Raw genomic sequence first — 22,159 nt, 5'->3', positions numbered from 1 at the left:
CGTTCTTCCACCCATCCATCCTCTGCTTTCTCTTATTGAAAAGACAGCAACCAACTCTCCCAAGGTGACGTAACAATATGAAAACTAGAAGGGCACTCAGAGAGCACAGACCTCCGCCAAGGCCACTGTCCAACAACATACACCAGACTTCAGAGAAAAAATATTAAAATTTATAATAAACAATCTGGATCTGCCCCCAAAAATGTATGAGTTCTTAGACAAGATGACAACTGATGTAGCAGCAGCTGAATGACAAACATGGTTTACCATTTGTCCTACATATAGTCTGTTCATGCCCGAACACACCTACACTCTAAACAACCAACAAAATAAGGACCTTTACTTTCTTTGCCCATGAGGATTAATTCCAAAGAAAGACAGCAGTTAATGCATCGAACCATGTGACAATCGGTGAATTGACTAGTTAGTATATCATACTCTTTTTCCACCAACTTTAGCAGGTATAAGCAGCTTTTTTAAACACGGCAACTGCGGGGAGCGATGTCATCACATGCACTTCCAGAGCACACATACAGACGCAGTGGAAAGAGAGAGAGCTGCTAGCCGCCGTGCAAACTGGTAAAACTCAGGGGTTGGTGCTTCTGTAAAAGGGACGGAGCCTCCGTGTGAAGCGCTTCGATCGGTGATTGAGTGTTTTTAAAACTTATTTCGGGGCTACAGATTCAGTCTCGGAGGAAAGTGTAGCCGCAATGTTTCTGGTTTAGCAGCTGTGCTGGACAGGTGACAGGTCTACAGTGTGTGTGCTCATTACAGATGTTACAGCAGGAAAAGGGTGGGTTTTATTTTACATTTTTGACCAGCGTAAAGGGGTTTTAGTCACAAATAGACAGCGGTGAATGTCAAGGACTACTACTTTCTGTTGGTGATAAATGACGAGTGTATGCCGTGTATATTATTGTTTCACTCTGGACAGCACGACCCTGGGCTCCTGTGTACGGTTTTATGCTAAGCTAGGCTAAATGCATCCTGACTCTACATATTTAAACAAGAGCGTTTTCTTTACTCCAGTTAAGAAAACAAAGAAGAATATTTCCCAAAATGTTGAGCTATTTCTTTAAACATGTAGAATAAAGCAGAGTCCAGCAGCGTTGAACATTAGCGGACCACAGGTTGCACCAGCAGCGAATGCAAACCGCATGTAAGAGTATATGTTTCCATAAGATGAAGGCAGCGCGGAGAGTTTCATCTCAGGCTGACCTGCCTCTCTGCCTGCTGCTTCTGTTACATCTCTAATAGGAGGAAATGGCTTGTGGTGAGGAGAGGATCCAGCCCTTCTGTGGGAGTTTAATTCAATCACAGCTCCGGTCAAAAATGAATTAAAACTCTCATTAAGCCCCCCTCCTGTGTTCCAGAGACTAAGCCGGCTGCTGAGGCTCACAAGTAGAAATTTGGGTGTTTCACGGAGGTATCAATCATCTCTGCAGTTATCCGTCTGTGAGTCAGCCATCAGTCACTAACTCCATCATTTTGTTATTTTAATTTGCAGTGCTAGCGCTCACCCACACAGTGAACCCAATGAGACCAGTTGCAGATGATCCAAACAGTGGGCTCCGCGGACGCCTTGTTGTTTAATCTGAACGAGTCACAGTTTGACAAAATTGAGAGCGCAGCGCTCCCTGCCTGGACTTCATATCTCACTGAACACAATGAGGATAATACACTGAGATCCACATCACAGGACCATTGACCTTTCCACAGTATACTATAACTAACCACTTTGGACCGTGGCCATTTATTATATGAAGCAGAGCAGCAGAATGTGTTGTTTTGTGCCAGGGAGGGAAGGAGGAACTTGTGTGTTGTAAACCCACCAAAAAAAAACAACATTTTTTGCCTCCAGCCTCTGTTTCAGGGCCAATTCAGTCTCCCTTTGTTGCTTCTGAGCAGCAGCTTCCATTATCACTAGAGTCACACTGGTACATTGTTCCATCTATTATCAAGACACAATGGCTGTGACACTGGCATTTAACCTTATTCTATTCTTGGACTCATAATAACATATTCTAGTTATTTTTTATTGTTTTCCTTAGAAAAGGAAAGGTGTGAACACATTCATTTTCTTCACAGATAAGCTTTCCAAGACTTATGACTCAAAACATTTTGATCCACTGCCACTTGGAAACAAGAAAAGAATGACGCATTGATCTTTAAGTAAAAATAATCTACCCTACAATCTGTAAAGCTAAACCAAACATGGAGTCTTCTTTATCAGCTGTCTAAAGGCCTTTATACATGAAGAAAATACTACTTTCCCCTCTTCTCTTGCTCAACACCAGCCCTCAAACGTGAAACATGAGCTCCCCCTGCTGATTTAAAAATGGAAAGTGTGCTGCCTTCAGGTGCTCATGATAATAAAACAGGGAAAAGTAATATAAGGAATTTGCTGATGACATAGATGCATGTAATAAGTGGTCGAAAGTTACTAAGTATATGTATTAAAGTACTGTAGCTTAGTAGTTTTGAAGTGCTTGTACTTAACTTACATTATCAAATACTGTACAGGCATTTAAACAGTTTATCCAATACACTAAAAAGCAAATACTGTGTCAGTTGACCAGATTTCAAAAGACATATATTATATATATAGCTTGTATCACTTGTGTATATATTTTGTTAGTTAAATCTTTACCATTACTAGGATACTTGAATAATATGAATTTGTAATTTTTCTTATTTCAAACTTTGTGCTGACTTAAATTATTCTGATGTTAAAGAAACACATCTTCAAATATTTAGCCACAACTTTATTTATAGTGTTATAAAGACATGTTTCGTATATACAACATCAGTGCATAATACAAGATAATGCCGTTCATTTTATCTTTTAGATGCTATATAGGTTTCTGCTTTAATGACGGCACGCTACTTCAAAATATCAATAAAAACTAACAAAAAAAAAAAAGGATCACGAGGATCATTTTATTTGTGGTTCTCACTGAGAGCAACCAAAATATGCAAAAATCTTTAAAATACCCCCTGACAACTCGAAAATGTCAATACTTCAAGTGATGAACTCGTCAATGTTCGTGGGGAAATGTCCGAGGCGTTCTGAAGGTAGCACAACGTTGTAAGTGTGTAATGAATGATGTACTGCAGCCCCGAGTCGTGGTCCATACACGTGTAGAGCAAATTTGAGGATAGATGGGTTTGTAGGAAAGCACAGTAGCAAAAACTGTTGCTGCTTGGGTCGAAATTTTGTCTCTGACTAAAGATCTTGTGAATTGTTTTTCGTCGTTTATAATTTGTTTTGAAGGGGAGCTCTGGCCGAAGAATATTTTGGTGAGTTGAAATTTGATGCTGTGAAAAGAGAGGCTGTGGACTAGTTAGCAAATAACCGTGGAGTTACAAGCTAGACACAATAAGTAAGTTGTACTTCCGGTTTAAAATCAAAATTAAATTGAATTGAAAATACACTGAGCTGGAGCGTAGCAGTATAATGATTCATAATAACGACAATAGTTCAGACGATTATATTCCAAACGGTCGTTTTTAACTATGTCGGTACATATGATGCCATTCTCTTCATATAAAAGTTAATAAATAACTATATGCTTTTATTTTGAATTCGATGTTGGCTACTTCTGTCGTTAGCTAGTTTGCTAGCTTGATGCATTTGTTAGAAATGGAGAGCATGTTAGCTACCGTTCGCTATTTAAAGACAGCTTCAGTTAGCAGTGGCAGTTTGTAAAGCAACTTTAAAATCCGTCCGTTTACCACTGCATATCTCAAAGGATGATATGGTTTTACATTTCTGAGAGTAACTACCGCGCATTGATATCACAGCTAACAGTTAGCCTCAAGCTAAATGCGCTATGTTGTCTTTGACTTCGATGACGACGGCAATTTGGACGGGCGGTGCACTCACTTGTCGTATTCTCGCCAAACGGAAGTGGGGATTTCCCACCCGCGCGGCCTGTACCGCGTGAGTTACCGAGCGCTTCAAATGTGCCATGCTCTGTACAGTGTTGTGTTGTGGGAGGAATGAGAACCTTTGTTTCATCTTAGCAAATACTTCGTAAAATTTGGCGACCATCGAGTTTTTGTCGCGTTAATTAACCAGTGATTTTTAGACGGTAATCATTTATTGTGTAATTGGCTTAGTTACCTTGGCAACAACAACTCGTTTTCACGTCGAAGAACAACGACATGGAGGTTTAGCCGTTGTTTGGTTAGTTAAACAGCAAAATTGCCTCTATAAATGTTCTCTACCCCCTCCTAATAATTCCTGTCAAACAGCCAAAAACATATTAGTTAAAAGTCATACAAATTTAAGTATTATATTTTATTCAAAAGTACTTTTTCTTTACATACATCCTAAATTCAATATGCCCCCACAGTAAAATGTAATTTAGTACAATTTACTACATTTTCTGTAGCACAAGTTTCTTGTGTTTACCTTAAATAAACTCTACCAAAGATAACATACTTGTTTATCAACACAATGTTTTCCTATAAGTGAATTTAGATCCACTAAATGTACCTTCAGTTCTTTCAGGCAGTAATGATCTACCTCCAAATATCTTGACAACATGATTTTTATTCTTTGAACATGTATAGATCACGTTTTTTTTGTTGTTTTTTTTAAATCACAAATACATTAAAAGAAAAGTTAAATTTCCCAAAGCACAAAACACTGTGAATTCTGGCTTTTTGCATGAACTGTTTGATTTTAATCATTCAGAGCAACTCAGAGGACAATGATGAAGTACATCCTGGTAACCGGAGGAGTCATCTCAGGCATCGGCAAAGGCATCATTGCGAGCAGTGTGGGCACAATCCTGAAGTCGTGCGGCTTACATGTCACTGCCATCAAGATCGACCCTTACATCAACATAGATGCAGGCACATTTTCACCCTATGAGCATGGTAGGTGAGAGGGAAGGGTCAGTCTTATTTGACACATTCATAATTAAAGGGGCCACGTGTTAAGTATGTCGTCTGATTGTGTCATTCTGTCTCTGTCCAGGTGAAGTGTTCGTGCTGGACGATGGGGGTGAGGTAGACTTGGATCTGGGGAATTACGAACGCTTCCTTGACATCCGACTGACCAAAGACAACAACCTGACCACGGGCAAGATCTACCAGTCTGTCATCAACAAGGAAAGGAGGGGAGACTACCTGGGCAAAACAGTGCAGGGTAAACAACCGCTGTTTAATCTCTAAAGAGCGTGATACGTTCAAGAGAAATGGTTAACTAAGAATAATGTTGTTTCTTTCATTCCAGTGGTGCCACACATCACAGATGCCATCCAGGAATGGGTTGTGAAACAGGCCGCTGTACCAGTCGATGACGATGACGTAGAGCCTCAAGTTTGTGTAATAGAAGTAAGCTGTGCAGTTCATTTTATCATATCAGAAGGGTTCAGATTTTACGTTCTGTTGTCCAGGGTTATTTCCTCTTTGAAGGTTCCGCCGAAGCTGAGGCTGCTAACATTGTCGCTGATAACATCTGTGTGTGCATGTGTGTGTGTGTGTGTTTGCAGTTAGGAGGCACTGTGGGAGACATAGAGAGTATGCCTTTCATCGAGGCCTTCAGGCAGTTCCAGTTCAAAGTGAAGAGGGAGAACTTCTGCAACATTCACGTCAGTCTGATACCACAGGTAAGAGAGAAGCACCTTCAGGCCGATCAGGTTTTACATTAGGGCAAATATGTCGGCCGCTGTTGGAGAACAACTGACTGTAAATGCAGCCAAATGTGTAATAAACGTATGTCTTCATTTATCCAGAGGATGTATATATGTGATAATATATTCCTCTATAATTAGCATATATGGCAGCATCACTCTTTACTCTTTAATTTAAGTAATAATTAGTATTAGTAATCCCCTAGAGTACGGTTTGTCAGATGTAGAACAAAAGTTCTGGTAGCCTGACAACGTGACATTATCATGACAGTTGCTAAAAGGTGATTAAAACACTTCAGTGGGAGGCAGGAAGAAGACAACTTTTCTAAATAAGTTGTCAGGATGAAACAGGAAGTAGATGCTGTAAATGTTGAAACAAAATTCTCGATAAATTGTCGTGGATATCTGCAAATGCATTGTGGGTTTTGTTAGTTTCTTGTGGGTTTTGTTAGTTTCTTGTGTTTTTGTTTACTTGTGTTACACGTTATGTGTCGCAGATGCACAGACAGAAGATTAGCAAGCAGGTTCTTTACAGCCAGTTTAATGTATATGTTGTCTCCGTTGTTGTTGTTGTTGTTGTTGTTGTTGTGTCCAGCCCAGTGCAACAGGAGAGCAGAAGACCAAACCAACACAGAACAGCGTCAGAGAGCTGAGAGGACTGGGTCTGTCCCCTGACCTGGTGAGTCATGAATCACTTACGTAAGAATGTTTAAATATAAAACATGTTTCAACATCGTGGAATTTAGAGCGCTACGCTCCAGATGTGGAAGCTCATTTTCTGTGATCGGCCTGATTGTTACACCCACAACATACTGATACCTTTTTCTTTTCTTTTTTTTTTTAAAGCCTGAATTTAATAAAGGGTGTGAAATGCTCTTTAGGCCACGTGACCTAAATCACAGTGACATCTTGAGGCAGCGAGGTCCGAGTGACATTCAGCAGTGTTGTCATGACGGCAATGTTCTGCTGAAACCTTTCACTTGGAGAGAATAGACTGTGGCCATGAAGGAACAATGCAGAGGGACACTGTGCCATTCATTTTATATTAGCAGCAGTAATGAAAACATTCTCCACACACAACATCACCAGCCTCTAACTTTTGATACACAACATAATAATACTTTTTTTAATAGCAAGCAATAACAAGTTTTCCTCCATAAAATGTTTCCCTCTCTTACCCGGGGCCTCCTCCCCCGATGGCTGTGTTTTGCTCAGGTTTAGTCAGAGTCCTGCGGACTCATTCTCTTAGGAACCTTAAGTTGAGTAGATTTGTTTTGTGTTTTTCTGTGGGAAAGGAAGCCCGTCGAAACATCTCAAAGATGAGAGAGAAATGGGAGTTTGTCAATCATTTGATCGTTAAATTTCCTTCTCATCTTCGCCAACAGATCATGTGTCGCTGTTCCACCGCTCTGGAAAACTCTGTTAAAGAAAAGATCTCGATGTTCTGCCACGTAGAACCTGAACAGGTACATCGCCGCTGACGCTGACACACTCTGATCGTTTCGCTTCGATGAGCCGCGACTCGCTCGGCAGTTCTCAGCTCACTGACCCGTCTCGTTCCAGGTCATCTGCGTGCAGGACGTGTCGTCCATCTACAGAGTGCCGCTCCTGCTGGAGGACCAGGGTGTGGTGAGCTACCTGAGCAGGAGGCTGAATATGCCCATCGAGGCCCGACCCAGGAAGATGCTGACTAAATGGAAGGAGATGTCCGACAGGTGAGTCGAAGATGAAGATGGTTGAAAACAAACTGCTCCTGCTGTTCTCTTCTGTCCTGCGTGGTTTGATGGTTTTACAGGTCTTGTTTGAAATGGTATACTAACGCACATGTGTTCCTCGCAGGTCGGACAGACTGCTGGAGCACTGCTCTATAGCGCTGGTCGGGAAGTACACCAAGTTCTCAGACTCTTACGCTTCTGTCATCAAAGCACTGGAGCACTCAGCCCTGGCCATTAGTCACAAACTGGAGGTTAAGGTACGAACACGGTGGTCCTGTTCACACCTGGTACTAACATCAGTCTCGGGTGATCTGTTCACAAGTGGACAGCTCTAAGTTCAGGTGTGGAAGAACCCCTACTCCTTTGCCACAGTCTGATCAGTCCCACCACAGGTTCCGAAAATATTTAACTATTTATAAAAGCTAAAACTTCATTTCATTGTAGAGCTGTGAACAACAACTCCCTCTTTCTCTCGTTGTCTCACACTGGACACATTTTTGGACAAGGTCCCTTTAGCATCACCCTTTAGCTGCACTTCTCCAGGCTGTGAACTAAACACGGTGGCACCCATGTCCTCTACTGGACATCCGCCACCAGCCTGAGACAACCATTGACCTGAAGCCACATGAGTGTAGACCCGACCCATCTTTGAAGAAGCCCCGTAGGCAGATATGTATGTGTCCACATATGATTGGCCGTTTTGAATTTTCTTCCACCCCCTACATAAGTCATTGAGTGCATCACAGTGACTACACATCATCTGATTAAAGAGGGACAGGTAGAAGCAGGAACCTTGAGATGGAAAAAAACTTTTCTTTATCTTTGACTCTTTAGACCTGCAACCTAAAGCTTATACGTCTCCTCTCCTCAGTATATAGACTCAGCTCATCTGGAGCCAAGCACCCTGCAGGAGGAACCGGTGAAATACCACGAGGCCTGGCAGAAACTCTGCAGTGCTGAGTGAGTCCAGAGGTTTCATTTCTGGAAGTAATAACAACCTGGACTTCAGATTTTTTAAGTTTCATTAACAGCTTTTTTCTTCCTTCTCTTCTCTCCTCAGTGGAATCCTTGTTCCAGGAGGTTTCGGTGTCCGAGGAACTGAAGGAAAGATTCACGCCATCAACTGGGCGAGGAAACAGAAAAAACCTTTCCTAGGTACGGGAGAGCTGCCACTGTGACACTGCAGGATCACACCGTTTTTAACATTATCTTGACTTTCTGTGCAATGCACTTGAGAAAACCAAATCTTTGCTGCGTCGTTCCTGCAGGTGTGTGTCTTGGAATGCAGTTGGCTGTGTGCGAATTTGCCAGAAACATGCTTGGCTGGAAAGGTAAGTCCTCACGTGCATCAACACAATGGGGGAGTATTGTTAGTGTAGTAATAGTTAAAGAAAAGCTCTTTACAGAAAAGGTAAAATCTGAAGATTTGTTGGTTAGAGGGCTGAAATAAAGTCTGTGGTTAACACAAGCTCTAGAGATTTCCATGTTTTATTCTACAACATTAAATACGTCTTTCTTTAATCTTTTACGTCTCTTTAAAAAAGGCCAGTTTCTAACAAGCGGTTAAATGAGACTGCAGAGGTCATCGGGGGTTAGCATATTAAAAAAGTCTGAAAGCCCCAGTGTGATTTTGGACTGTAAGACAGAAACTCTGTGAAATCTTTGTTCATCCGTCCAACAGTGGTCACAGATTGTACTAAGAGACACATCTACTGACAGATTGAAGGCTCCCTGTGCCAGATGCAGAAAAACAGTCTCGTAACATAACCAAGCCTCCTCCATGTTTCTCAGTGGGGGTGGTGTTCTTTTATCTGAAAGCTTCTTTCTTTTTTCTTTTTTTAATTCTGTGAACACAGAGCTGATGTGACTTAGTGAAAAGCTTTCTTTTGTTTCATCTGTCCAACGCGCAGTCTCCCAGAAGCATTGTTGTCTTGTCAACATGCTTTTTTTAGCAAACTCCAGTTGGGCTTCTTTGTTTTAATTTCTCTTTCTAAAGTTGGTTCTTTCTGCGTCGTCCTCCATAGAGCTCACTGTTATCCAGAAACACTTGTACCTTGATCTTGGATGTCAGCTTGATTTTTGTCTCTTTTTTTTTTCCACCATTTGAACTTTCCTGCTGTTCAGTCTTGTCAGTTTTCCTCTTGTGCCCACATCGTCGGCTACAATCCCACGGTCCTGAAACTCCTTAATAAGATTAACAGCTGTTGTCACAAGCTGCGCATCACGCTGTGTGGAGACGGTCTTGTAGCTTTTTGCTCAGACGACTCTCCTCTTTTCTGTCTCTTGATCAGTGTGAAGCAGCATCAAACAAACCACTGGTCCGGCTGACCACTTCTCACGGGAACCGATGATCATGTCTTTGTAGAATAAGCAAGAGTTCAGCTGCTTTTCACAGCTTCAGCTTCTTTGTTTTATTTTGTGGAAAACCAAAGACATGCAGATATTCAGAGAGACAGACAAAGAACTTCAGTTGACCACTTCTGTAAAGTTTTGTCTGTTTGTTTTCCCCACATTTTACAAAGGCTACGATGCACTGGGCCCTGTGACTTAGATCTTACTGGAGATGTCACATGACATGTAATGAAACTGTAAAAAAAATCGTTAATAACACAGTGTATAGGGGCCTTAACATCGTGTGTACAGTCTTCTGTCTGTGTCAGGATGCGTTCAGGCACAATCGCTGTAGCGTGACAGTATGAAAGTACACTTTCAGGTCATGTTTACTCACATATTGCAAGTGAAATGTGAGCCGTGGTGCAGCCTGTATGGACAGCCGGAGTGATGATAATAGAAGCTTATTTGCTCTGTCAGACGAGCAAGATGGACGACCGAAAAAGCTCCTCTGTGAACACACAGTGAATTCACACATGTAGGTGCTCAAGAGAAAGAGTGGGAAGCGGTGGCTAGTGAATAAATTCTAACATAACTAACTGCACGTCCTTTTCCCTGTTTTGCACTTAGATGCCAACTCAACAGAATTTGATCCAGAATCAAAGCATCCTGTGGTGAGTTCTTTTTTAAATTCAGAAGCCATCTAGTTGTAATTTGACCTGAATTTACTGACGAGTCAAACTCTAATCTTTGCAGGTGATCGATATGCCAGAACACAACCCCGGGCAAATGGGTGGCACAATGAGGTTAGGGAAGAGACGGACCATATTCAAGAGTAATACCAGTGTATTGCGTAAGAAAAACTTTTAATTCTCTTTAAACCAAGCCAGTCTTTGATGCGTTTGTTGCGTCAGCACGGTGCTTTAGACCTCTTCTGTTTTCCAGGCAAACTTTATGGAGACGCAGAGTATGTGGATGAAAGGCACAGACATCGCTTTGAGGTATGTTGACCGCTCAGTTCGTCAGCAGCGTCAGAAACATTGTTTACAGTGGAGTCAGCGTTTTAATTTAATTTTTTATTTCTTGTGCAGGTCAATCCTGAGCTAACGAGTCACTTTGAAGACCAGGGCTTCCGCTTTGTGGGTCAAGATGTGGAAGGGGAAAGAATGGAGGTCATAGAACTGGACGGTATGGAAAATGAAACACTGATTTGTTTGTTATTGTGGATAATAATGTTAACAGTCAGGACTTTTTTAAACAACAACCATCTACATTCACATATGTAATTCTCTATTTCCAGATCATCCATACTTCGTTGGAGTGCAGTACCACCCAGAGTTCACCTCGCGTCCCATAAAGCCATCGCCCCCCTACCTTGGTTTACTGCTGGCCGCTGCCGGGAAGCTGCAGAGCTACTTACAGAAGGGCTGCCGTCTGTCTCCACGGTACACATGCACCATCAATTCTCCACTCGTATAAACACTACCAGTATGCAGACCTTTCTTTTTTAGTTTTCTTCCTTGAATGCACTTTAATGGCTGCATCTTGTGTTTGACACAGGGACACATACAGCGATCGGAGCGGCAGCAGCACCCCAGACTCCGAGATATCAGAGCTCAAATTGCCTTCTATCTCGAATGAATGACTTGGAGGTACAGAAGACTCAAGTTCGGAGGGCAAATTATACAAAGACAACTGGGGGGGGGGGGTCAACTTTTCCTTGAGGGTGAAAAAGGATCCCAGTGCAGTGTAGGGTCACGCTCCAGTGACCTGAAGTCTTACAGGCCTCGCAGCATCTTTTCTGTTTAAATCTGTCAAGTAAATGTAGTGGAGTAGAAAGAATATTTCCCTCTGAAATGCAGGACTGTTGGTATAAAGTAGAATAAAATGGAAATACCTTAAAATTGTACTTAAGTATAATTACTCAGCCTTCAGCTTGTTTTTTTTTTTAAATGTTCAATTACACAATGTGATAAAACTCCTGAATTCCTGAGTGAAAACAAGGTGACTATTATAGAAGCCAATATCAAAAAGGTCAAAGACTAAACCTCCACAAAGATTATTTACATGAAATAAACTATACTCATGTCAAACTGTATCTCAACTAATCCTTTGTCTCATTGCTCATGACTGAGCATCAGTGTTTGCCAACATGAGATCATGACACTATATGTAATGAAATGAAGTGCTAACAGTTAGTCCTCTACAAACTTGTCAGTAAAACTAAAGTCTAACTTCTTTGTTGCAGACGAATCTGGACTTGTTGGGAAGTGGACTACGGCAGGTTTCCTTGTCACTGCAGCACTGACTCCAGGCAGCTGTGAGGCAAGTGTTCAGGGTTTCCAGGCCTGAATCGTGTTGCCTTTACACAAGCTGAATCTGGCTACAGTGAGACTCAGGAATTGACATTTAATGACATTTTTGTCATGCAGATCCTATACCACTATCAGATCTACCCCCCACAGCTGTACTATTGTGGCCTTATTGTAATTAGATACTGTTATATGGAGTGACAACCATTTGCAGCTTCTTTCAAAGTTCCTTTTAATAATGTGAATGTAAGATGGAATATAATAAAGCGGTTCCAGTAATGGTTGACAAGTCATTTTATTACACAGTCATTGATGCAAGTTTTACAACTTGGGTCAAGGATTTGCCACTCATTAGCACCACACTTTACAGTTAGGTCAATCTGAGTGAACACATCTAACTCGGTGTCACCCCGTCTTCTGGATGGCCTGCAGCAGTTCACCCAGACAGGTTAGGATTCCCAGCACTCCTCACCAAGATGCCACTGAACCTGGGAGAAAAGGGGAAACAAATCCACCAGTTAATCACAATTCAAGAGCCTCCTCTAAACACATTAAGTTATGGCTGATCTCAGTCCCATATCCGCAAGCTTCATCCAACAGTCCTCATTATAGTAAGTGGTCATCATAGATCAGATGAACTCAAGCAATATACGACAGAGGCCTTTTACATACCTTTAACAAACCAGGAAGGTTTGAGAGCCCGCACAGCCTGAGGATACCAGACTTTACATCATGGGCCAGAGAGATACCTGGAGGAAACAGATCCTGTTTAGAATCATGACAACATCTGACAGAACATCTGTAGGACAGCTGAGTGGCTGCTGATGGCAAAAAAAGGGCCACAACAGTCAAAGACCACCCAATTTTCTTGCATGCACATGGAGAACCTTGGACTACGAACAAGCCCAGGTCCTTAGGATAGCATGCCTCAACTTCAGGTCACATTAATACAGTGCAATATTTTGAAATTTACCTTGACATGAGCTGTCCTCATGCAGTAACTTTAGGGTCAGCCATGAGGATCACCTGAAGAGAAGCAGAATTTGGTAAGCATATTTTTTCAAACTAACACCATTAGAAAACTTTAAAGAAATGTGGCTCAGTAAAATAAATGTCTCAATCAGACCTAGTTTCAGTGAGGGCAAGTTTGTAATCACAGCCAGGACTACTAAAAAATAAAAAAAATGTTGCTCAAAGACATTACCTGCATGCAAGTGGTTTCTGTTTGGTCCTTTCACCATCAGCAAAACCGAGAACCTGCAGAAAGATGGTAGTGAAGTATTAGACATTTATCACTTTTAGTAATTTTAATTATTAATCTTTTAGTTCAGATCAAGTGTCCTTCCCCTAAATGTTGCTTGAGCAGTTATTTTCAAACTGAACAGCGACCGTCGGTGAAAGTCTTCATCTGGGCTTCCTGTTGACCGTTCACTGCTACATAACAGCATGAACGGCTTCGATAGGAGCCTGATATAAAGATACAAACTCCTGAGAACATACCTGCATCGTATGCAGACATCCATGGTTGGAGAGGCTGGACAGAGCTATTAGTGGTTGAACCTGTAGAGAAAAATATATACACATTTGTCCACATAAGCCAGCTAAAATAGAAGGATCTAGCAAGTCATGATTTTATAGATTACTTTAAAAATGTTGGTATAGATTGCTAACAGCTACAACAGGAAATACAGTTCACACTCACATACAATACCATAATTAAACGGTTGACTGTCAGCAGTTATGCACATGCCACATTTTAACATAGAATTGTTTTGATGCAGTTGAAAGTAGCGCCATTTTATATTAAAGTTATGCAAGGCCATCTACTCTGACTGTAGGCCTTACAGTGCACTACAAGTCTGAGATGAAGACGACTTTAAAGCATCGTCTGTTATCAAACATTGTTGAGAAAAAAATATAAGGTTAAACAGACGAGGACGTCTGCAACACAAATTAAAATCTGTATTTTTAAAGATGCATTATGGGTAATAGACTTCTGAAGGAAGTGAAGGACTCAGCCACGTGGCCTACACGCATTAAACCCATCATGTACCGTTAGCACTACTGCTAAACTATGGCCTAGCATTCCCAAGTTTAAATTAAAGACTTGGCAGCGTAATATGATTTAAAGATATTGTACAAAAATACTTTGGCTCTATTTTCAAGTTAAAGCGTTACCAGACACCGCCCAACTACAGTGGGCTACATGCTAGCATTACTTAAACAGCTAGCACTTTGCATTGCTAAAGCTAGCCAATCACTTACTAAAATTAAATTCCACTCAACGGTCGTAGGTGTTAAAGCTATTCGCAGAAAACCAATACACACATACATGTAACTATTGTGTCAGAAACTTATAAGTAGTTGAGGCCTTACCGATATCAAATACCGACTTCTTCACCTCATGAAGAACAGGAAAGGGAAGAGAGAGAGAAAGGAGGGTCCCGTTGATTTTATACACGCTAGCGTCGGGCAGCAGCGCGCTGATTGGCCCACAGAGCTCACGCGGACCACTTTGCATGACGGGATATGTATTCATTCAAGTTTTTTTTTTTTTTATGACCGCTTGTTGTCTTTTAGCTTTATTGTCACTTAGACACATTGATACCGACGCGAACTGAGATTTTACGTTACACTAAAATGTGAAGTTATTATATATCGTGTATAAAGAGAGAAATACTAAGTTAAAACGAGACTATAGCTGGAAATGAAGTTACTTCAGAACCACGGACAGCAACCTGCTTCCAACCGGCGCGTGGTGTCCAGATAACAACAGTGAAGGGTGCTGCGTTCAAAAACAGTTGCGAAATACTGCTCTTACGTGTTGATATTTCAAGCTGACTCACAGAATTTCACACAATATAGACAAAAGACGTTGGAAGTTAATGCTGAAATTCCAACTACAAAAGCAGCTGATTTATTATGACTTAGTTAGAGTTTATTAAAAAAAACCCTGAATACTCTTGTGCCTTAAAACCCAGCTTATCTCTGACCGTTTCATAAGATACAATTGCCTCATTCACCACTACCAGGTCTGTAGTTGTAATATCGCGTAGTGGAGCATAGGTAAATCTATCACATGATTGCTGCGGTCGCTCTGTGCTCCGCGTCTCTTCCTGAGCGAAAGGCAGCAGCAGCAGCAGCAGCAGCAGCAGGAGCCGCAGCGGCAGCCCGGGTTTCATGTAAACACGCCGCGCTCAGGGCTTTGTTTCACACACACATTCACACACATACACACACACATACACACACTCACTCACTCACTCATACTTACACACACACCGCTGGTATCCCCCTTCTAGTCATGCCATGGATATTTTGTGGCAATACCAGTTCAGGATCATTTTACTCGGGGATTCGACCGTGGGGAAGTCGTCGTTGCTGAAGCGCTTCACGGATGGTATTTACAGTGATGTGGCGGATCCGACTGTCGGGGTAGATTTTTACGCCCGCTCGCTTGATATCGAGCCCGGGGTGAAAATAAAGCTTCAGCTCTGGGACACCGCTGGCCAGGAACGATTCAGGTACGAAAGAGAAAGAAATTAAGCTTAAATGATTTTTGTTTTTTTGTTTTTTTTTTTCACCTTAAAACTGAATATAACGACCCGTTTTCGTCGAGATTTCTTGTTAAATAATGGAGAGGCCTTGATTCGCTGTCGCGTTTTTTAAAAAAAAAGCCGTTTAAATGAAATGAAGGCCATTTCCTCTCTCATTGTGATGTAATGAAGCCAGTGTGGACAGTGGAGAAAAGGGTCAGGAGACGATTATACAGGCCTCGATCTTATGATGCCATGGCCTATATATGAAAACAGTGCAAATCGAGGCGCATCATTGCATTCATTAACGGATGATGGGCAGCCTCCTCATATTTAGGCCCCGGGTTGATTTCCCTCAGATATCACGGTCTCCAAGGGCAACACAGAAGATGAAAACTCTATATCCAAATCTAGTTTTGCATCCAACTGCCCTGTTGCTTATTCTGTTTCATGTGTCCCTGCTGTCATGGACAATTTGCTTTAAAGCGCTCCTCTGTCTGGAGAAGCAGCTCTGCTCTTAGATCTGCTTTCTCTTTTGAAGCTCAGGCTTCAGAGGGTGTTTTCCTTCAGGCTTCACCTCTCTTCTGTCTCAGTGGGTCTTGGCTCTGATAAGTGTTTGTCAGATAAACCAACAGGTTTTTTTTTTAGCTACCTTGTGCATGTGCAGCCTGTATGTGGGTAAATAGGTTGTCCCAGATGGGTAACTTCCTCCTCTGGGGCCTCAAAAGATCCTGTGTTTACTGTGTGGTTTGTGGTAATGCGATCAATTCAGGCCCAGTAGGGAAACGCAAAGCCACTAAATATGAACCACCAAATCACTCTATAACTGGACTGATGACGACGCGAAGGCAGCTCCTGTGTTTTTACTTAATTTTGAGGCGCTTTCTTGTAAAGGAGCCCTCATGTAAAAACCTAGTTTTAATACCTTTTTATATATTTCAGTTGATATTGTGCATCCATGGAGCATATTCTTAAATACATCAGTGTTAAGTAAAATCAGACACACCTACCCCTCTGCAGTGGGGTATTACAGGACAGGACTGGCTGGTGAAACAGAATGAAGCTGCTATTTGAAGTCTGAAGAGTGCGCTGTAGTTAAAGGCAACAGAATACAGTCACAGTGCCCACAGAGAGCGAGAGGGCTCCGGGTCAATCAGCGGCCTGCAGCTCATTTTGTGAACTGTAGGTTAATTTGACTCTGGATTTGCATCTCGTAATGGGATGACAGTCTGTGAATTAATTTAATTGGAATCTAAAGAACTACATTACGTTTCAATATGAAATGTAAAACTTTAATGAGAAAAAAACGGTGGGAAATCGAATGATTTATCCTAGTTGTGGGATTTTAAGTCTCTTTTCATGCCAGCGTGAGGAGAATATGGATCTTGTCAAAGCTGTAGTTCGAGACATGGACTTGATTAACACAAAGTTGAGGACTTGAGACTTGACTTGGACCTGTTCTCTGTGAAACCTGACCCACTTCAGTCCAGAAGAAAAAACATTCAAGTCTCAAGTTTTGACCTGGTAAAATCCCAGAAATAAAAGTAAAACGGACAAATGCAAATATCGAATTGCTGTTCACTTTTACTTGACTTGTTCTTTATCTTGACTGACCAAAGTCAAGATAAAGAGACTTGACCCAGACTTGTCTTGATTGACTTGAGGCTTGACCTGGACCTTTGACTTGGACCAAAGCGCATAGACCAGCTATGGATCTTATAATGGAGGATTCTGGCATGTGGGGACAAAGTTAAGGTTTTTGTCAAAGATGATTTTGCTGTCACTGACTAACATGTCACCTGTCTGTCCACCAGGTCCATCACGACATCATATTACCGCAACTCGGTGGGCGGGCTGCTAGTTTTTGATCTCACCAATCGCAAAACCTTTGACCATGTGAGGGAGTGGCACAAGGAGGTGAGTGAGCACATCCTGCCTCACCACATGGTCTACATCCTCATCGGCCACAAGAGCGACCTCAACAAGGACCGCAAGGTGACCCGGGACGAGGCGGAGCAGCTGGCGGCAGATCTGGGCATCCGCTACGTGGAGACGTCGGCCAAGTGCAACAGCAACGTGGACCGGGCCTTTGAGCTGCTGACCAGAGACATCTATGAGCTGATGAAGATGGGGGAGATCGTCACCCGCGACGGCTGGGATGGCGTGAAGAGCGGTCTCACTGCCAAGGTCCTCTACCCCACCGAGGACGAAGAGGAGCTAGCCACCGCGTCTGCCGAAAAAGGCTGCCACTGCTAACTGAGAACTCTGTGTCCACACACTGTCCTGTCTCACTAAGAGCTTGCCTCGTCTCACAGCTGTCCATTAGAAAACAAGTCACTCAGGCTCAGCACCCTGTGATATCATCACCCATCACTCCTTCACCTTTGTGCTTCGTGCCCTCTCTGTGTGTGGGACAGCTGGGATTGTTTTCCAACAGGGGGCTTGTGTACATCCTGATGTGTGTCTTATAAACAAGTTGTATCTCTAAATCCATACGGTGTAGCATGAGCCAAGCTGTTTTTTGGCCTTGTTAGGTTCGGAAACCGCAGACAGCATGCAGAGGTGATCAGGTCTTGGGACTGAGAGTGTAGCCAATAGTCCTTTTTCAGGTACAGGTGTTCAAGGTACAGGTAAATCCATGGACTGTGGCATACCGTGGTCTGGCATCACTCTCATTTCATACGGCACTGTTGTGGGTTTATAACTGTCAAAGTTTGTGCAATGCTTTGCCTGCAATCCTGTGTGACTGTAATATTGTAAATAATAGTGAACTCTATAGAAATGAAAGCTAAAAGGTCACTAAAAGCTATTTAAATGATAGTGTGAACAGACACAGTGCACTCTACAATAAGTGTCACCATTTGAAATCAATGTACTCCTCCTGCTACTGTAAGCTGTACGTGCACTTACGCCAAACTGACTTCAATCTTTGATCATTCTGTGAATACATGAGTAATGTTTTTGTAAAAAAAAAAAAAAGAAGAAGATAGAGAATACTTCTAGTTAAGGTGTATACATAAAGATAGGATACTGTAACTATGGTAAGTCCAATTTAGGTTTGTATTATACTGTAGCATCAACAGGAGCAAGACATCAAGTACAGATTCATCTCTCAGTCATCAGACCTTTAATTATGCCGTCAGCAATAGTAAAGATGTGTTTGATTAGAAACAAAAAGGAGTTTGAGTTTCACCTGCAGCTTAGGCAAACAGCTACTTCCTTCATTCGAAGCTCAATGCACAAAAATAATATTACATTCAGGCCTGAGGATGTGTTGCTTAGTTTATGTTTCATTCCAGAAGTATCAGTGAGTAGGAAATGTTGGTTTAAGTCTGGAGGAAAGTCGCCTGGCTTCCAAGCGGAAAACCCGGAGCAAGATTTGTCAAAACCTGAGGATGCCACATTAACATGGCACTGCAAAAGCTAACGCAGCAGTCCAGCAAACCACGTGAAACCCTGACACCCGGTTTGGGTTTTGACAGTTCCCCCTTTCAGCCTGCTCGACAGAGCCTTAAAAGAATTGTTCTACATTTTGGGAAATTCTTTTTCTTTCTAAAAGTTAGATGAGAAAATTGAATGTTAGTGTAATGTCTGTGTGTTAAGTAGGGAACTAGATCCAGGAGGCAATTAGCCTAGCTTAGCCTAAAGTAGGTGTAAACAGCTAGCCTTGCTCTCTCCAGCCACTTCTGAGTGATATCACCATGTGTGGTAAATTTGTTAAGACATTAAGACGCCTGTGCTCACCAACTGCATCTTGCATCCTGCTAGTCAGAGATGTACCGAGTCAGGCTAGCTATTTTCCCCCTGCCTCTTCAAGCTAAGCTAGGCTAGTCGCCCCCTGGCTCTAGCTCTGTACTTAATGCACAGACAAGGTTTCTATCTTATCGGCTAACCCTCAGACCCAAAGTATAGAACTATTTCTTTAAAGTGCTTGTTCTTAATCATGGAAATCTGACAGAAGTGATCACTTACAGTAGATCAGCTGACTTTCAAGGAGCAGGATTTTCATCAACCTAAATACTCAAGTGTAAAGCTGTTGTTTAAGTTGCTGAAATTCTTTTCTCAACTAAGTAACGTTGACATAACATTGACAAAACTTTAGCAGCTGTAATTGGAGCCTGTGACGGTCAGCTTGCCGTTCTTAGCAGTAAGATGTATTTATGATGAATGCATGTCTGTGCACATGACTTACACCGCACATGGTGGCAGTAACTACCTTTAACACAGAGGATCATGTACGCTTTCAAGTCTCCAGAGTCTTTTGACTTGCAGAGCCCATTAATCTGTTGTTTACCAGCCCGGAGGGTAAAATAGACGACAGTACACTTACCCTGGGAGCTCACCTCTCCTCGCACCAGTCACTCAATCACCTTTCACCAGCATCTCATGACAAACAAACAAAAAAAAAAAAAACCTGTTCACATACACGTGTAAACAGCAAGAGATTATGCATTGTGCAGTTTTTACTTTGCATTCATGTGATCGAGCTTACCTACATTTTTTCTATGAGTTGATAAATGCTGGATCTAGTAAACATACTGTACGGTATGTGGTTGCAGCTTAGTATTCGGTAAGGAATGTATTGTAAAACATTTGCACCAACCCCTTTATTTTTTACTTTTCTGTACAGAATCAAACTGTATTCTCTCTGGAAACCACCACATGTTATAGCCAGGTTTAAGTACAGTGTATTATATACGGTATAAATGTTTTTTTGTTCGTTTGACAATCAGACTTTAACATTTCATGTTCATGGTGAAGGTGAGGACTTCATCACAGGGGTGCTATGCCTTGCAATCGAGTTTAAACGTCCATCCGAAATCACCGTTTGACAGCCAGTCTGACTGTGTTTAATACAACTACCTTCCTCACTTTTGTCTCTCATGTAAACAGGGTTAAATTGTATGATATTGTTTGAATGTGTATGTGAAGAGCAAACTGTTCTCCTATGAGCATGAGTACCATTCGTGAGCACTGCACTGAACAGTGTGGAACTGGCAGCCTCAGAGTGTTGAAAGCACGGGTTAAATTTAAAGGACAATACTGAAAGACAAGAAGAAAAATTTTGAATTTTTGAAGGACTCATTATCTGTGCTTATTTCTCATCGGCTGGTAGCAGACGCCTCTATATCCACCAATGGTAAACAGTTAAAAATCTAGACTACATCTGCAGCTCCATTTGTAACCTTACAAACTACATAACAGTGACCATTGTGAGTAATGATGATGATGATGATGATGATGATGGTGGCCAGAACCAATCTTCAGTCCACATCCAGCCTCTCTCTTACTGAAATCTAAAAAGGAGTAGCTCAACATATCTGGAAATATGCTTATTCCCTTTCATTTTTAAGAGTCAGATGAGGTTTGACACCACTATCTTAAATCATATTGATATCAATCTTCTTATCTCACTCAGAGAGACTGTGAATATGATTAAAATCCTCCCGAAATGCTGAACTGTGCCGTTAATAATATTGTGTTATCCACTGGAATGATAAACCAGCCCTGCACTGATAGGGCTTCAGTACCAGAAAACATCAGCAGCTGTGAGGCCTGCAGGATGGTACATAGCAAAAACCTGTACAGCTTCTGAGCCCCATGGTCACATTTCACAGCTTTATCGAATAAATGTTATTTATTTTATATATTCTGTAGAAGGGATTCGCTTATTTGATGTGATTTTATTGATTGGTTAAAAAAAATAAATAGATGTCCAATGAATAAAGTTTGGCCTGGTTGTTTTTTTTTTTTATTTTAACAAGGGTTTGGTGCCCTCGTCTGGCAGGGGGAGAATAATCATGACCTAGATTGGTTATTTTGTTTTTGATTTATTTATGGCGACCATGCCACCCTCCGTCCGAAGAGTTACATTACATTACAGTTCAGTGACATTAGTACATTAGTTGATTTAGCAGCTGATAGTGATTGTTGCTACAGTCCAGTGGGAAAAACAGTAGATAGTCTGTTTTAGCTGCAAGCTGTAGTTTGGCATAGAGATTAAAAGTGTTTTATATGTGACAGTGTAGACTATATGAACACAACAGACTCATGTCAGGTTTCAGTAACGACATTTTAATATAACATGAGATTTGTGTTTCCAAGTTCAGGAGTTTGTGTCTTCAGAATGCCTACTGGAAAATATAAATTATATATTATATTATATTATATTATATTTACTACACACAAATTACATATGGTCAATGCTGAATGCCAATTCTGACAGAGATCTCTAAATTTGACAAAAAATATAAAATTCAATTCAAATATTAGAGTAATGTAGTATTTGTCACCACACAATTATTTCCTCACAAGGTGGAGAAGGATTTTTAACAGCATTTAAAAAGCATGAAATACAAATTATATAAACTGATCAAATTTAAAAGCAGCCAAGTCTACAGAAATCTGTTTGGTGGATTTCCCCACATTACGTGAAGGCATCACTAGATGGTAGCCGCACAGCAACAAATGAGAGCCAACATAATGTTACTGCCCCGCCTTTTCCTACCCATCATGCTCTTCGGCAGTGAAACCCACGCATCCATCTGTTCTCAAATGTTGTTTTTAATTGCAAATACGTAAATATTTCTAATAACAACTGTCAGTGTATGTTGCGATTA

The 22,159-nt window shown here is 41.5% G+C and overlaps 2 protein-coding genes, 1 long non-coding RNA gene and 3 other non-coding genes across 8 annotated transcripts; 2 read left to right on the top strand and 4 right to left on the bottom strand.

The window, feature by feature from the left end:
* Window positions 1-3,111: 3,111 nt before the first annotated feature.
* On the top strand, window positions 3,112-12,282 carry ctps1a (CTP synthase 1a). 3 transcript variants are annotated; one of them, XM_023413187.2, is made up of 19 exons: window positions 3,112-3,300; window positions 4,703-4,887; window positions 4,988-5,158; window positions 5,246-5,346; window positions 5,505-5,621; window positions 6,241-6,324; window positions 7,031-7,111; window positions 7,209-7,360; window positions 7,485-7,617; window positions 8,232-8,320; window positions 8,421-8,515; window positions 8,629-8,691; window positions 10,322-10,365; window positions 10,448-10,544; window positions 10,637-10,692; window positions 10,783-10,879; window positions 10,992-11,136; window positions 11,252-11,343; window positions 11,940-12,282. In XM_023413187.2, exons 2-18 carry the CDS (start codon window positions 4,719-4,721, stop codon window positions 11,334-11,336), a joined length of 1,779 nt encoding a protein of 592 aa, XP_023268955.1. In that variant the 5' UTR covers window positions 3,112-3,300; window positions 4,703-4,718; the 3' UTR covers window positions 11,337-11,343; window positions 11,940-12,282. The 3 variants fall into 3 exon arrangements, with proteins under 3 accessions (XP_023268955.1, XP_023268954.1, XP_023268956.1); XM_023413186.2 differs by lacking the exon at window positions 3,112-3,300 and adding an exon at window positions 3,623-3,943; XM_023413188.2 differs by lacking the exon at window positions 3,112-3,300 and adding an exon at window positions 3,975-4,189.
* Window positions 12,280-14,469, bottom strand: LOC111660068 (uncharacterized). The gene is made up of 6 exons (XR_002761133.1): window positions 14,380-14,469; window positions 13,504-13,563; window positions 13,208-13,260; window positions 12,977-13,029; window positions 12,676-12,752; window positions 12,280-12,491 (listed from the first exon to the last, which is right to left on the bottom strand). It is a non-coding gene; the product is annotated as an uncharacterized LOC111660068 (long non-coding RNA).
* Window positions 12,564-12,637, bottom strand: LOC111660103 (small nucleolar RNA SNORD99). Its single transcript, XR_002761138.1, has one exon. It is a non-coding gene; the product is annotated as a small nucleolar RNA SNORD99 (small nucleolar RNA).
* On the bottom strand, window positions 12,801-12,932 carry LOC111660101 (small nucleolar RNA SNORA44). The gene has a single exon (XR_002761136.1). It is a non-coding gene; the product is annotated as a small nucleolar RNA SNORA44 (small nucleolar RNA).
* Window positions 13,338-13,474, bottom strand: LOC111660100 (small nucleolar RNA SNORA16B/SNORA16A family). The gene has a single exon (XR_002761135.1). It is a non-coding gene; the product is annotated as a small nucleolar RNA SNORA16B/SNORA16A family (small nucleolar RNA).
* Window positions 14,470-14,554: 85 nt separating the features above from the next.
* Window positions 14,555-21,267, top strand: rab42a (RAB42, member RAS oncogene family a). Its single transcript, XM_023413190.2, has 2 exons — window positions 14,555-15,527; window positions 17,354-21,267. The coding sequence occupies exons 1-2, from the start codon at window positions 15,313-15,315 to the stop codon at window positions 17,793-17,795; spliced, it is 657 nt and encodes a 218-aa protein (XP_023268958.1). The 5' UTR covers window positions 14,555-15,312; the 3' UTR covers window positions 17,796-21,267.
* Window positions 21,268-22,159: the final 892 nt, after the last annotated feature.

The sequence above is a fragment of the Seriola lalandi genome, unplaced genomic scaffold, assembly GCF_002814215.2.
Source record: "Seriola lalandi dorsalis isolate HSWRI2012SDOR001 ecotype SW California unplaced genomic scaffold, Sedor1 jcf7180002054505, whole genome shotgun sequence".
Taxonomy (NCBI): domain Eukaryota; kingdom Metazoa; phylum Chordata; class Actinopteri; order Carangiformes; family Carangidae; genus Seriola; species Seriola lalandi.
The sequence above is the reverse complement of the archived record's forward strand: the minus strand, read 5'-3'. Positions and strand labels throughout refer to the sequence as shown.

Bases quoted from the DNA above. Each gene is read 5' to 3' on its own strand.
- rab42a (XM_023413190.2), top strand. From the start codon at position 15,313: ATGGATATTTTGTGGCAATACCAGTTCAGGATCATTTTACTCGGGGAT. The intron at 15,528-17,353 runs GTACGAAAGAGA...TCTGTCCACCAG, and splicing joins GCTGGCCAGGAACGATTCAG to GTCCATCACGACATCATATT.
- ctps1a (XM_023413186.2), top strand. From the start codon at position 3,834: ATGTTGTCTTTGACTTCGATGACGACGGCAATTTGGACGGGCGGTGCA. The intron at 5,347-5,504 runs GTAAGCTGTGCA...GTGTGTTTGCAG, and splicing joins CTCAAGTTTGTGTAATAGAA to TTAGGAGGCACTGTGGGAGA. The intron at 8,321-8,420 runs GTGAGTCCAGAG...TTCTCTCCTCAG, and splicing joins CAGAAACTCTGCAGTGCTGA to TGGAATCCTTGTTCCAGGAG.